Here is a 15,127-nt window from a genome sequence, read left to right on the forward strand (position 1 = left end):
TGAATGTTCCTAACGGACATCTATGAGGTGCAGATACATTTCCAGGACAACTATATAGCATAAATATTCACATTTATTATCTATATTTGGACTAGACTTCTTGTTAGTATTGATCAAGAATGCCATTTGTTTCAAACATGATTGTCTTATAAGCACATGTCATCTCAAAAGAGCTAAGGTAAAGAAAGATCTCATCTTGGCATTTACCGCATGGCAAAAGTAAATTAATAATTTGCTTGGAAGACAGTTGTGATGACTTACTAATGACCAGCAGGACACTCTAAACAAAACTGGTGGGAGAAGTATTTTCCTTCTGGACATTGATCAGTGCCTGTCTCTTCACTGAGGACGATGTCAAAAGTCCCATTAGATGATTCTGATATACAGTACATGAAATAAGGAAGGAAGGAGAAAGGATGTTGTTGGTACGAGTATTTGATTGTCTTGTCAAAATGGTTGTGTTTCTTCTTAAATTAGTTTGTTTAGTATTGTCAAAACAGAATACCTTCTACCAGTCTTTGCTCTTACCTGAGGCAAGTCCAGGCTGTATCATCAGCAGAAAACTCCATGAAGCTAAAAAACAGATGTTCCAACTGCACGTCATCACTGAAATACCAGTCAAATCCACAGTTTCTTTTTTATGTCTAAGCATTCAGAACAGTCTGTCTGGGTGAAACTGAGAGGCCTTCAGTGACCGAAAGTGAAATATGACCAAGAAATATGATACCCTTGTGATTGCACTAAGTGACAATGACTGATGTTGTGTAACTGTACCTTCCACTTCCATAATGTATGAGTAAGTGCTTCAGCTAACCTAGATACTGTCTCCCTCCGTAATTAATTTAGGGTTTTAAGAGTATAAGACATGGAAAGATATAAACAATTTAATTTCTGTAATCGGCTGAATAAATCCAGTGGCAAATACTGAATGCTTTCCCAATATAAAATACTTTTTTTCAGTAAGTGTGGACCAGAATGTATTTTTATTTTTTAAATTCCCAAATGAATATCAGACACATCACCTGCTTGACCAGAAAGTGATATCAATGGATAAGTTGGCAGAAAAGTATCTTTAGATCACATCTTTTCTCTATGCAGTCACAAAATGTACCCATAGTAACTAATATATGAGTGAAATATTGTTTATTTAAACGTTGCGTGTCATTTGTTCATCATCAAATATTAAAACACACTTTTGTTCTACTTTCAGCCAACATTCACTGTGCAGGAAGTCACTTGCAATATATGGAAAATCTTTAACTGTTATATACCACTTCCTGTGCTCAAAACCAAGGCTGGCATAGGAGTGGATATTTCAGTACTTTTCTGCAGGTGCATGCACAATATGTTTGTTTGCATGATTTGAGGCAGCAGGAACCTAAGAAAGGGGGACAATGATGATCTCAGTGCATTTAACTTTGCTCTATTTTTGGGTGTCACAAGGTAAAGTATACCCGCTCTTTATCATTTGACTATTTTGTTAAAAACATGTCCATGTATTCAGCAATAATGTGCTTGACAGTTTTTGTTATGTAATACTTATATTTTTTTATTATATAATATTTTTTTTCTGTAAAGAAGGTCACGGTTCCTCGTTTTCTTTCCACGTTTCCAGGTTTTCTTGGCTGTGCCAGTGTGGAGATACCCATTGATTCTTTGACAGTAGCGTTGGGGGAGTCTCTTACTTTGAACTGCACCTACAATTGCTCTAGCGGATTTGTTCGAGGCTGTTGGAGCAAAACTGCAGACAACTCTGGCTGTCATGGAAGATTCAGAAACAGCATCTTTTGCACAGTGTCTCTTCATCTACCAAATATCTCCAATGAAGATCTGATGAAGAATTACACCTGCTACACAGTAGATACAGACGATTTTCAACTTTCACAAAAAGTAAAACGTATTGTTTTACTGCAGCTTCAAGGTGGTTAAGCAGTACTTTATGAAATTCAACATGGAAAAGAAAAATAATAAATGTTGCAAAAATGAAGTAAACATAACTTTTGTTTGTTTTCAGCTCAAATAAGTGCCCCAAACTGGACAGTTATTACAAAGCCTGAAACTAAGAAAGGTTGTGGCCTTTTGTGTTGAAAAAAAAGACCACATAATTATCAAGTCATTGTTATTAGTAAATGATTTGCATTCATGTTTACAATTATCTTCACTTCTCAGCACCTCCTACTGCCAAGCCAAAAACTTCGAATGGAGGTAAGATGTCACTTAATATCTCAACAAAAAACAAAATATATTCATGTTTATCATCATTTATGGAGATAGCATATGGTGTTGTTTTCAATTAAACAGGGGAATTTACTGGAATTAAGGCTTTAGCAACCGTTACCATTGTTCTTGCCGTGGTACTTGCAGCACTAGCTGTTTATCTGTGTCTGAACTGGAACCGACAGCCCTGCATTTGTAAAGGTGACTATTAAATGTTACCATGAATATAATCATGTGGTGAAAAATTGTCCCAATATCTTAACTCCAATAATATATCATTTTCCAGGGAATTTTGTTGCATCCAGGTCAAGGTAAATATATAAAAATCTGTTTTCAAATATATTTTTGAAAAAAATCAAAAAATTATTTCTTTGTATCCATTACTTTTCAGCTCACCCCTTGCTCTTCACTCTATCATGTCACCACAGAAGGGTAAATGAGTGGAATACATTTTAGATGTTCACACAGATGTTAGCTTGCTACATCTGTGGATCAATTCAGACAGTTTATTGACGAACTGCAGTATTTCTTTATGACACAGATAATGTGAGCTACTCTGAAGTTCCATATGCCGACATAATGATTACTGTACGAGGAGTCAGCACACCAGAGCTCACCCAGGTTGGATGCTTGTCTCCAATTGATCACAAAGAGGTGAAGGACCAGCGTGAATATATACTGTTTCTATCAGCTTTTGTTTTGTAGTGTGAGTGAATTTGCTACAGCAGGGTAAGTGCCCATGAAAGCATGATTACATTATTGCTGCAGTTAATGCAAAAGGAGGCATGATGATAGATGTTAAATTAGAGTAAGATACTTGGCTAAATACTGAAATAATTCAAGTATAAATACATTTAGTATTAATGTATTATTATATGAGGTCTAAAAATAACCACATGATGCAACCAGATTCTATTTTATAGATTGCCAATTACACTTTTATTATTATAAAACATTTATTACAGCCCATACCAATGGGCATCCAAACTCTTGTGTGAGTTTAATTCCTAACATCTTATCTCTTGTGCTCCAGTGGTGGGGGGCTGACCCGAGGCCTCATCTACAGACCTCTCGTTCAGCAGACAGACTGCATGTCCCTCAGCCCAGAGAGATCAGCCGCAAGATGAGCACCAACTCTGAATATGCCATCATCACATATGCCTGAATGATGTAATTACCACTGGAGAAGGAGAGGGAGAAGAGTACACAACTGTGTCTCATTTACATGAAAACGCATGCTATCTGTATTTTTTGTATAATGCTCTTTCTACATTTATGTTTTGTTTTTTTGCAAAAAAAAATAAATCTTTCTACGTTTTGTTTTTGTGCTTTGGTTTTAAAAAGAATCTACATTAAATTACTCATAAAGCCTATACAGCCTTTGTGTTTTGTGTCACTTGACCCTTGTCAGCGCCCGTAGAGAGAGGCGTTGCCTAGAAACAGGTATCAACAAAACATAGCGCTAGCTAGTACTACATCAAAAACTAATTGGGGATAAGACAGGTTAGCCGTCGTTGCGTAGAGAGCACATCGGTTTCTTACTGGTGGGTCTAGCAGAGGTTATTGACTGGCTACTTACAAACCATTAACTTTTTTTTTTTTTTTAAACCTGTGAAACCTGTAAAAACCTGTGAAATTATTTTAGGTAAATAACAATAAATCGCCTCTTCAAATTTCCATCGGCGACTGTGCGACCATTTGTAGTAACAGCATATTTTGTAAAGTTAACTTTAAAGCATAAAAAAAAAACATAAAAGCCATAAAGCAAACATCTAAGAACTTTCATTAAACTAGCGTTACCTCAAGTTCTCAGTTCTCAGATAGCTTCTCCTATCAGCTCCGACGCAAGTAGAGAGATTATTGTCATACATATAATGTCAGTACCTTTCTCCAACACTCACCTGCGGGTCCCGCGAGGTTTCAGCGCCATCCTGGAAGGACTAACGAGAGAAGTCCTCCGAGATCAGCCCGACGACATTCCTGAATACGCTGCACAGTATTTTCAAGCTCTTCTCAAAGAAAGAGAAGGTAACTGCGACTCTGCATGTAGGTTACAATTAAAGAAAACACACTGGTTTCACATAGGTGCAAATTAATGTTATTGTTGTTGGTGTAGACAGTGGCGTTGATGCCGCTGAGTGGGAAGCAAGACTGGAAGATAGATTCTACAACAACAATGCATTCAAGGCTACTGGGGTACGACATTAAGCTACTGCATACAGACTCAACCACCACTCTGACCAAACACGTTTCCTATAATTTTTAGTATTTCTGTTTTTGTTTTGTTTTTTACATTTATTTATTTATTTATTTATTTATTTATTTATTTATTTATCTCTCCTACAGACCTGTCCTGATGAAGAACCTGGAAAACAAGCAACCTTGTCAGAGTGAGTCTCCACAAATGTTCCATCAGAAACCAGGAGGATTACAAAGACAGGGAGAGGATGGACCAGAGAAAAAGAAAAGAAACTAGGGAAATTCCAAGAAGTGAAAGGAAAATAGTAATAAACTCAGTATGTTAGTCCTCATTTTAGCACGGTTATTCGAAAAAAATCAAATTACAAAATAATCACATTCACGTGAAATTCACATTAAAAAAAATTTAAAAGTAGGAAAATAAATTAAAATACAATTGTAATCATACAATGTGGTTTGTTTATTTATTTTTTTGAATCAATCATAAACAAACTAAACAAAATATAATTGTTATCATATAATTTGGTTTGTTTACTTTTTCCTTTTGAATCAATCGAAAATTGGTTTTCTGAATGCTCTGATAAAAAAAATGAAGACAGAAAAAGGGAACTGTTGAACAATAAACAAGAATACTTTAAGATTATCAAATCCAGTATCTCAGTCAGGATCATCAGACTGATTAGTATTGCCTTTGGATTAATTAGAATGTGCCTTTGAAATAAAAGATGTTTTACCAGTTAACTAAACAAAATATACATAAATTAAGCCAACCAATGACTGAACACAAGTTTCTCACTCAACACAGAACATAAGACATCCATGACAAACCACAAGTTTGTAAAAGTATCTAAATCATTCATAGCTCTGAAATAGTTAAAATTGATTCCGATCCTCGTTCTGCACTGCAATCTGACAAGTCTTCTGCTTTTTAGCCTTATTCTTTTCATCATATTTGCTTGACCCAGAAGGAAGTTTAAAATCTCCCACTCCTTGTTTTGATTCTTTCTGTGTTTGATACCAATAATGTAAACCTGTTTGTCAAAAGCAAGCCCAAATAAGGCAGTCAGAGATTACAACATCCCGCGAAGGGTAGCTCAGGTTACCCTGAAAGTTGTACCTGACAAGTGCATAGCTTTGACTTTTCAGGGTAGGTCAAAGCTATGCACAAGCTTTGACCTACGGACAGATGGACGAACACTGACAATTACAATACATCACCACTTTGAAGTGGGGTGTAACAACGAGCGATCGAGCCCCAGACCCCAGCACTGGGCCAGTACTGCCTGGGCCATAGGCCGCCACACCAGGTCCTCAGGGTCAGTCAGGAACCGCTGAATGAATTGCATACAATAGGGCTGGGGTGTCAAACTCCTGTTTGCTAGGGCAACATCAGCATAATGGTTGTCCTCAAATGGCAGATGTTACTTATAAATGTAACTCAATGTAATGTAAAATAAATGTAAACTAAATGTAACTGCTCGTTGATGTTAAATAACTTAATTTATTACCTATTTAAGTTACAAACATTACAGTCGCACCAAAAATATATGTTTGCTTGTCGCTTTGTTATAACAAATAATTTTAATTTGTCAGGTTATTAGACCCACATATCTCCATCAATCAAGGATCAAACTATCCAAGCGAATAAAGAAAAATAACATCAAACACAAGTTAGGACATTAACTTAGTTCAAATCGTTTTGGCAATGTTAAAAAGGGTTTGATTGCATTGTAGGAAATGATCTTTTGCCACCTAAAATGATGTGGTGGGCCACATTTGGCCCCCGGAGCTTGAGTTTGACACATGCAAAATAGGGAATTAATATTTGAGATTTTTTTGATGTGGTTTGTGTGTTTATTTTTTATTCGTGTTTTTTTCCCAATTGGGAAAAAAAGCAAAAGTACAGGTTATAAGTGCATAATTAACTGCATGCAGCATAATACAGATGCAATAACCACAATCACAGTGAGGCTTGAACATACATGCATTATTCCAACCTCAATGAAGGTGTTTTAAAATTTTACACATTTATGTAAATTGTTGTTAGGATTCTTCATTAAAGATGGTAAGTTACAAGAATTCACTTTAGCTTGTGAGAGTCCTGTGTCAGGCTTCAACCTCTCAGAGAGGTGAATGTAAAAACTGGAAATTTGCACTGAATGGCAGCTCAGTGTTTAAAGGACATAAGTTTGAAGGATTACAAGACAAAAGATGCAGGGTCAGGAACAGGTTTCAGAGTGTCACAGGGACATTAAGAGCTTGCTTTTCATTTTGATGCAATTTTTTCAGAGAAAAATCATATGAATCTCAAACTGAAGATGAATCCAGTCATTCAGCAGAAGCTTCAAATCATTACACCACTGAACCAAATGTCCCTAAAGAGGATGGCTTAACCGAAAGCACAGGAGATGAAGAAGAAAAACATGATTCTGTGGAGAACGACATTACTGTAACAGAAGACAAACTTCTTGAGAAGTGGCCCATCAATAGTCTCCCAGCTATGGATTCAGAACCACATGAACTAAGTGGTACAGAGGTGATTAGAGAGACAACAACAAACACATTTGAAGATGACAGGCCATCTGATGGAAAAGACAGCAGCTCTGTTGTATACCAAGATATGCCACAGTCTGAGTTGGACCCCACCAATGTGCCATCAGGCAGAGGCTTTTCAGATGTTTGTGCTCAGGAGTTAAGAATGGCAGAAGATGAAAGAGATGATAAAGAAGTTGTGTGTAGAGAGATTCCATACCCAGAAGAAGAAGACAAAAATGAAACTGAAGGCCCAGTGGAGGTCCTTCCACATTCTGGGTTAGCTGATGTGTGTGCTGCAGAGTATATAGGAGCAGAGAACACAGTCGAAAGACCCTCATCTAAAGGTGACACACATTTCATTGGGGAGGAAAACTCAAAACCCCAAACTGAGGAATCTCTTGTTCAGTCATCATTAGGTCAATCTGAAATCCATGAAGACAGTCATCAAGAAGAAGATCAGCTGGTAAATGCAGCAAAGGAAGGAACAGAGACTTCTTCTGAGGGAATCCATCAAAATTTAACTCATATAGAGGCTAGTTTAGACAGTAACATTTTACAACCAGAGGATTCGTTGGTTGAGATTAGTTTTGAAGATGTTCCAGACGCTCAACAGCTTAAAGACCATGGGAGGAAACAGCCAGAGGTTGATAAAACAGGAGAGTTCATACAGACTGATACAATGCAAAATCAACAACAGGAAGAATCCAGTCAAGATCCTGCAGTGGAAATTAACCAAAATATATCAGCTGTTCAAGACAACATTAAACTTGAAACAGATGTATTTGAAAAGGAAGTTAATCCTGAAGAAGAGGTAAAGGAAGGTCAGTGTGAGGAATCCGCTATTAAAAGGGAGAAAATGGTCACACATGATTCCAGTTTAACTGATTGTGAGACAGATGAAGAAAGCCTGAATTATGAAAATGAAGACGACAGGAAAATGAGTGAAGGTGACTTTCACCAGAATGAGTGGAACAATCCTGACTTAAAAAAAGGTGACACAAAAGACACAGAAGGAGGTGAAGAGGACGTACATAAAGACAGTCATAGTGAGGTGGATGATCGAGATATTGATGGTAGGTGCACTAAAACTTTGTCATCACAAATAACCCCATCGAGCACATTGACTCCTGCTATGGAGGCAAGGAGTATAATGTTTGAACCAAGAGAGACACATTTATTAGAGGAGAATGAGGAAAATCAGGAAGTTCTTGGAGAAGAGAATCCATGCTTGGATGAAGAAGTGACACCAGTGGAGACAACGTCAGAAGCAGGTGAACTTGAAGAAGAAGGAAATAGTGATTCTGAAATACAAGACTGCAGTGATCTGGTGGTGAACGAGGGCACAATCAGCCCCACTCAGAGGCTGGCTGCTGACCTTGAGGAAACACTTCTCACATCTGAGCAGGACACAACAGAACCTGAACCCGACAGTGTTGTCAAGGTAAAGATAGACATTTACATATATTTAAACACCTTTGTGTTGCAGTTAAACACTGGTACCTTTTATGACCAGAACTTGCATGATTTTAATGCAATAAAGGGTGCTGCATTCATCTCCCCCACTTTAATAGGAAGAGTGAGGATGTTTAAGTTTCAGAGAGTTATTTGCTGGCCTAAAGTCTGCTTTGCTCTCATTCCTGCCTCAAGTAGCCTAAACAAATTAAAGATTCAAAGTGTCGTATGTGTTAGAGGATTAAAAATTATTTCTCTTTCACAAATGATGCCTGCATGCCTATTTTGATACAGTGTAGTGTCACGGGGGGGGGGGGGGGGGGTGCAGTGGTTCAGTGGTAGAGCGGGCGGTAGAGCAGGTTGTCCAATTTTCAAGGTTCGATTCCCGCTCCCGCCCAAAAAGACACCCGGAGAGTGAGCTAACAGTGGGAGGTGCCAGCTCACCTCCAGAGCACTGCCGAGGCGCCCTTGAGCAGAGGTGGCCTTGGGCAGTGCGCCGTCCCCCTTTCCAAGCTTCTCATTTGGGGTGCTCCACAAAGGAGCTGCCTGCCACTACAAAATAACATGTATTCACTAACTACTGTAGAGTATACTCTTAATTTTTCCTTTGGGGATCAGATTAGTATATACTGTATAACATTTAAAAAAAAAAAAAAAGAGAGACAAAGCAGAGACGATACTCATGTAAAGATGTGGTCTAGGTGCTGTTTGAGGACTCGTAAAGGTGAACTGTAGCACACTGCTCATCGATGTGCTCACCTGTTGGGAACCAGAGCAACATGATTTCATAATCCAACACTGTAAAAGACACACTGAACAAATTGTTTTGTGGATTAGGCCTTCTGCGTTTTTACTTCTGTCACACTCGTTTGATTTATCTTGATTTACAGAGCTTCAAACACACAGGGAGGGGAGTGTAGGCAGGGGTATGAAGAATGTTTCCATGGTAACCCCTCACCATTCTGCACTCTCTCTTAGGCTTGACATGGAATTAATAGGAGATGGTGATGCTGATAGTTGCTACGCATCATCTGTATTAGTAAACTGCCTTAAACAGCAGTTTGTACCGAAATAACATGATAGAATATATAGTTCATCAATTCTGACATCAACCTGTAGCTAGACTATCTCAAATTCATGTTTTGTTCCACTTTATTATTTACTTTTATTTAACTCACTACATAAAATAATGTCAATGCACTACAATCACTTTACAATCATAAATATGGTATCATGCTAAGATTTTGATACGCTCAATAGTGAGGCTATAAGCTGGCCTAGTGCATCGCAATTGCCTGGGCTGTCATTCCTATAAATTCATAATAATGAAGAATAGTAATAAATTAGTAAGTCATCATGTGTAATAATGCATGAGTCTAATTTCCCATGTTGCTTAAATCTTTCTTGTGAACCAGGAGGCAGAGCATGAATGTCAGATATATCTCAGATAAATGGATGCTTTCTGTTCCTCTGCTGCTCCGTCTTGTCTCTGAGGCTGGCAGAGGAGTGTGGGTGGCCACACCAGCTGGGATCAGAGGGATGGAGAGGGCTGTTAGCTCACTCTGCCTCTAATACATTTATAACACCTCTCAGTGTAAAACATCCCAAAATGCTTACAGTGTTTTATTTTCATACTATTAGTAGAATTTGAAAGTCAGCATTAACTGTTTTATAGTCATCTGGTTTGTACATGGTGTTTCTATGTTGGTCATCTCTCATGTGTAGTTATATTTATTTATTTATTAATTTTTATGATGATCTATGTGCGTTTGTCGTTTCCTAAATTATATCCAGATTGGGTAATATGTAATTTTCACATGTAGAAACGTCAGATGATTGACAAAGTCGACATTCTTACATCTAATTAAAAGTTAAGGCTTCACCCATGTCGGGGGTCTGAAACAGTAATGTGAACACAGTAGGTCAACAGTATTAATGAGAGTGAAAAGATGGAACACATGCTGTCATGTTTGGAGGAGGTCTCTGTTTCCCTCCCATCCTTTCCCTTCTCCTTCTCTCTCCGACTCAGTGTCTCTCTCTCACACTGAGCGTGAGCGGTTGTTACTGAACATTCAGTGATTGTTACTAAGAGTTTGTGAGGCATCTGTATTAAACCAGAGACCCGTTCATAGAGAGATTTGCTGGTTCCACATAGAAATCAAAGCATACAAGTCAGACCAGGTCAGTTCGCAAGAAGATTGAAGTCATCCATCAGTAAGCCATGGACTGTCACAATGTAAGTAGATTTACTTTTTTAGTTGATCTCAGTTTCAACATATTAAACCAATATCAGTATTAAAGGAAGATCCAAATATACTTAACTGGTATGGTATTAAGTAGTAGTGCTGTTTACTGTTACCTTGCTCTGGTGTTTCCTCAAACTACTTAATGTTATATTAATTTGTGTGTTGTTGTTTTTCTACTTTTACTAAGGACGAAAATATATGTTACAACATTTGAATGCATATAAAACATTCACAGAGAAATTTACTTATCCCCTAGAGTAGCATAAACTAGTTTCTACTTATCTTGATTACTTTGTTAACTGATAGTTTTGATATTAATTTAGCAACATCACATGAAATGTGCTTAAGAATATTCAAATCTGAAAGGTTAAGATGAAGTCTGAAGTTCTTCTCAGCCAATAAAGACAAGGAGACTCGTAAGAAGGTGGTTGGCCAGTGAAGCTCACTGCATGGGGGCTTAATTCTGGTTGCTCTGAGGAGTCAGACAGAAAGGCTAATAAATGATGGCTGAATAGGTGGGTGGTCACACTCCCACATTGGAGGGGTTTCATTGAAGACATGATGCACTGCTTCACAGAGCTTGTGGGTTGACAATGGGCTTATTCTGTGGGCTGCTTTTGTATAAATGTCAATTTGTTATCCATAAGCAAGGCACAGTGTGTAACTACTATGTGTTCACAGTAGAATTGAAGTGGTGTTTACATAACATGTCAACAGCCTTGGTGTTTTTTCACTGACACTTTATGACAAGCAAGAATTTCTTCTCCACCCACGTCATGTTTCCTTCGGGACAGTGGATGCTGTGCTTTTAGTCACTGAATGAGCTGCCGGGTTTGACTCTGGTGGCATTTTGATGGGCCATCTCTTTTGGCCTGGGATACAATGTTTTTCTTCTTGAAGGAATTGTTAAAGCTAACAATTTTTGAACCATATTGGATGAAATGAGCAGCAAGCTGTTAACACCAAACTTGTTTCTTGGCACCTTTATTTTGTGTGAATAACAACAATCAGTGATCTTGTAATCACTGACCATTACTGAATATGGGAATCTAAGTGTCTGCTACATATGCACTTTTATAGCTGTTGTAAAACATTTCTGTCATCAAAGTCAAAGTCAACTTTATTGTGCATATATGTACCATATATGCACAACATACAGCACAGATAAAATTACGGTCCTCTCAGACAAGCAATAGCATTTCATTGCAAATTAGGTTCAAGTCTGTGACAAGAAGAGAAGGGAAAAGAAAAAAAGTGAAGCAATGTGGGTTATTGACCTCCTGAGAACCCCATTGAAGCCTGGTAATGGGGTGAGCCACTTGGCAGTGAGCACAAATTCCTTATAGTTTATAGGTTAAAATTGTTGGACACATAAGTTTTAAAAATATGTTGTTGCATTGTGCATTTTAGGAAAATAAAAAAAATAATATTTTCAATCCAATCAGCAGGAAGACTGCACCCGGCCCCAAGAGGAGGAAGACATCATGGATATCCCTCTGGATGACCCTGAGGCCAATAGAGCCGCTGCAAAGATCCAGGCTGGCTTCCGTGGCCACATGACCCGTAAGAAGATGAAGCCGGAGGACAAAGCAGAAGGGGAGGAGGTGAGCAGCACTGGGGATGTGCTCAGCTGCACCCGGGGGGACACAGGTCAGTGGTGTAGAGCCATGGGATAAGACTAGGTCACATAATGCTAGTAAAGCTGGCATTATGTTTAGTGTCGGTAAGGATGGAGGCAGAGGTGCCCAGACATCGGCTGCAGGTCACAGAAGGTAAGTAATGGAGAGCTCAAGCTGCAAATTTGATTGTACATAATCTTGAGAGACATGAAATGAAATAAAGTATATATTTTATAAAGAACAAAGGTTGAACATAATAAAGGGAAATATGTTAGTATGATATTCAGGATGTTGTTATTAAAACCCACTATGAGAGAAGTCATAGTGGGTTATAATTGGTGTGTATATTTATATCTCTATCTGTCTGTCTGTCTGTCTGTCTGTCTGTCTATCTTTCTTTCGATTTATATATATATATATATATATATATACATATATATATATATACATATATATATATATATATACATATATATATATATACATATATATATATATATATATATATATATATATATATATATATAAATCGAAAGAAAGATAGACATATATATATATATATATATATATATATATATATATATTTATATATGGGGGAGAGAGAGAGAGAGAGAGAGAGAGATATTCTTCTTTTTCTTTCGGCTTTTCCCGTCAGGGGTCACCACAGCGAATCAACTGCCTCCATCTAGCCCTGTCTTTTGCATCTATATATCTATCTAACTTCAGATGATTGAAACTTCGTACTTACACACACACACACACACACACACACACACACACACACACACACACACACACACACACACACACACACACACACACACACACACACACACACACACACCAATTAGAACTCGCTATGACTTCTCTCAAGTGTGATTAATGTGATAAATATCTAAGTGACCCAGTTCTTAGATCTGCTTGTAGATGTGATATTCAATCAAAAAACATGTTTGTTTGTTTTCCTGGAAAATGTTATACCAAAGTAACATGCTTAATTCAATTTCATATTCTTTTAATTTTATACAGCTGTGGTAAACAATGGTTTCGGAATTATTTTATTGAGAAATGTTGCCCTGTGCTCTCACGAAGAGCACCACAAGCAAAGATTCCATTTATACTTTTGCAAACTAAAATCAAACATGTCTGAAACAAATACTACAAAGTAACACAATTACACATAATTACATCAAATTTCACCGGAAATATCAGCTTGTATAGCTTAACATTCTCAACCCTCATGTTTCATCCCTAACTATTAACAACAAACACCGTTTTCTTTGAGGATCCTCATCAATGATTCCCCATAACCCAGTTTCTGACTGCTTTGCATCCTCGTGTACAAAATGTATTTATAGGTGCAGGTGCATCACATACAGGGTATGCTTCAGAGGACCAAGCAGAATTAATGGACCTGTCAAACTAGCACAGAGAGTTTCAAGCACCTCCCGTTGGTAAAGACCCCCTTTTCAACAGAACTGGGTTTCTGTGCTCATCAGTTTCATCAAGGTCTCCACATTTCTTTTAAAACTTAGAAAATAAATTGCAGGAACAGCTATTTATGTAACTGAAAGTATCACCTCCTTTGAACATGTGCTCTTCTGAAGTTGGATCTCATTATCAAGTTTTCATTGCATCTTTTAAATTTAGGACTTGTCCACAAATATCCTTATAGGTTATGACTGTATGCAGTGGAGTCTTTCACCTAAATGACAAAAGAGAAAGCTGACACTGTTCTCTCGCCTGTACTTAACTACCTGCCTGTTTCTGTTTTTAGAGACAGGAGGATCGGGGGCAGTAGAGAGAGACAACACATCAGTGCCAGAGCAGTGACGCCCCTGTTCTGACCTGGATGAGGAGAAGGAGAAAAGGGAAGCAAGGTAGCGATGGATGGTTGGCAGGAGCCTGCTGGGCTGGCTTGCAGACACACCTTTCTACCCTCGGAGCCCTTTTATTTTTCAACACAAATTAGCAGTATATAATGAAGCAACAGTTTTGAGGCTGTGCTATGTGGATTTTGTGAACTTTAACACTCCTTCTCTGCTTCTACAGCAGTACGGATGTCTTAGACTCAGAATTTGCATTTCACTGCATGTACTTGTGAAACTTCTGCTAGTGTGCTAGTTTTTAGACGATGATCTGTGAATGTGAAAATGAATGTCCTCTAACCACTAAACAGGGCTTATTTTGAATGGATCACTTCATGGCATCTGTGTATAAACCTTGTATGCATCAAAATTAGAACCTTAGAAGCTTAAATTATTTGTTATTTTGCATTGTTTTGTGTGCTGTATTCTATTTACTTGTCTGACTTGCTTACAAAAATCATGAAGACAAAACAATCCACTTAAATCAGATTACAGATTACAAATGCCTTGATAATCTTTTTGATCAAACAATAAATTCTTTTTCACCTTTTAAATCATTTTTTATGAATCGGATCTTCCACAATAGTAAGCATCCAGTAATTGTTATTCTGTTTTCCCTTGAAGCATCTGATCCAATATAATCTCCTACTGTGTTGTTGCGTTTGATTTGTTTGAGGCGTTAAATCAAGTGTGAAATTACATTGTCCGTGTTTGCAGAGCCTTCAAGGTTAAAATCTAACCAAGTAGTATGTTGCTAAAGTTGCTGAACAAACTGTAGAATTGTGGCATTACACAAATAAATCACCTTAAAAATATGGGGAAATGTCTGTATGAAGCTCAATTCACTCATTTTCAAGAGTTTTATTTCAAACACTTTTTTTTTATATCATCTGTAGCCTCCATATCCCTTTTTAAATCGAGCAGTGAGATTTTATTTTGGCCAAATCTTCTCTTTTATGGTCACATAAGCAGGGATGTTAATTGGAGCTAG

At 37.7% G+C, this 15,127-nt stretch overlaps 1 protein-coding gene across 1 annotated transcript; it reads left to right on the forward strand.

Moving 5' to 3' along the window:
- The first annotated feature begins 2,350 nt into the window (after positions 1-2,350).
- On the forward strand, positions 2,351-3,382 carry LOC137596759 (uncharacterized). The gene is made up of 5 exons (XM_068317492.1): positions 2,351-2,418; positions 2,504-2,528; positions 2,609-2,649; positions 2,759-2,871; positions 3,251-3,382. The coding sequence occupies exons 3-5, from the start codon at positions 2,634-2,636 to the stop codon at positions 3,380-3,382; spliced, it is 261 nt and encodes an 86-aa protein (XP_068173593.1). The 5' UTR covers positions 2,351-2,418; positions 2,504-2,528; positions 2,609-2,633.
- The last annotated feature ends 11,745 nt before the right edge of the window (positions 3,383-15,127 follow it).

The sequence above is a fragment of the Antennarius striatus genome, chromosome 6, assembly GCF_040054535.1.
Source record: "Antennarius striatus isolate MH-2024 chromosome 6, ASM4005453v1, whole genome shotgun sequence".
Classification (NCBI taxonomy): domain Eukaryota; kingdom Metazoa; phylum Chordata; class Actinopteri; order Lophiiformes; family Antennariidae; genus Antennarius; species Antennarius striatus.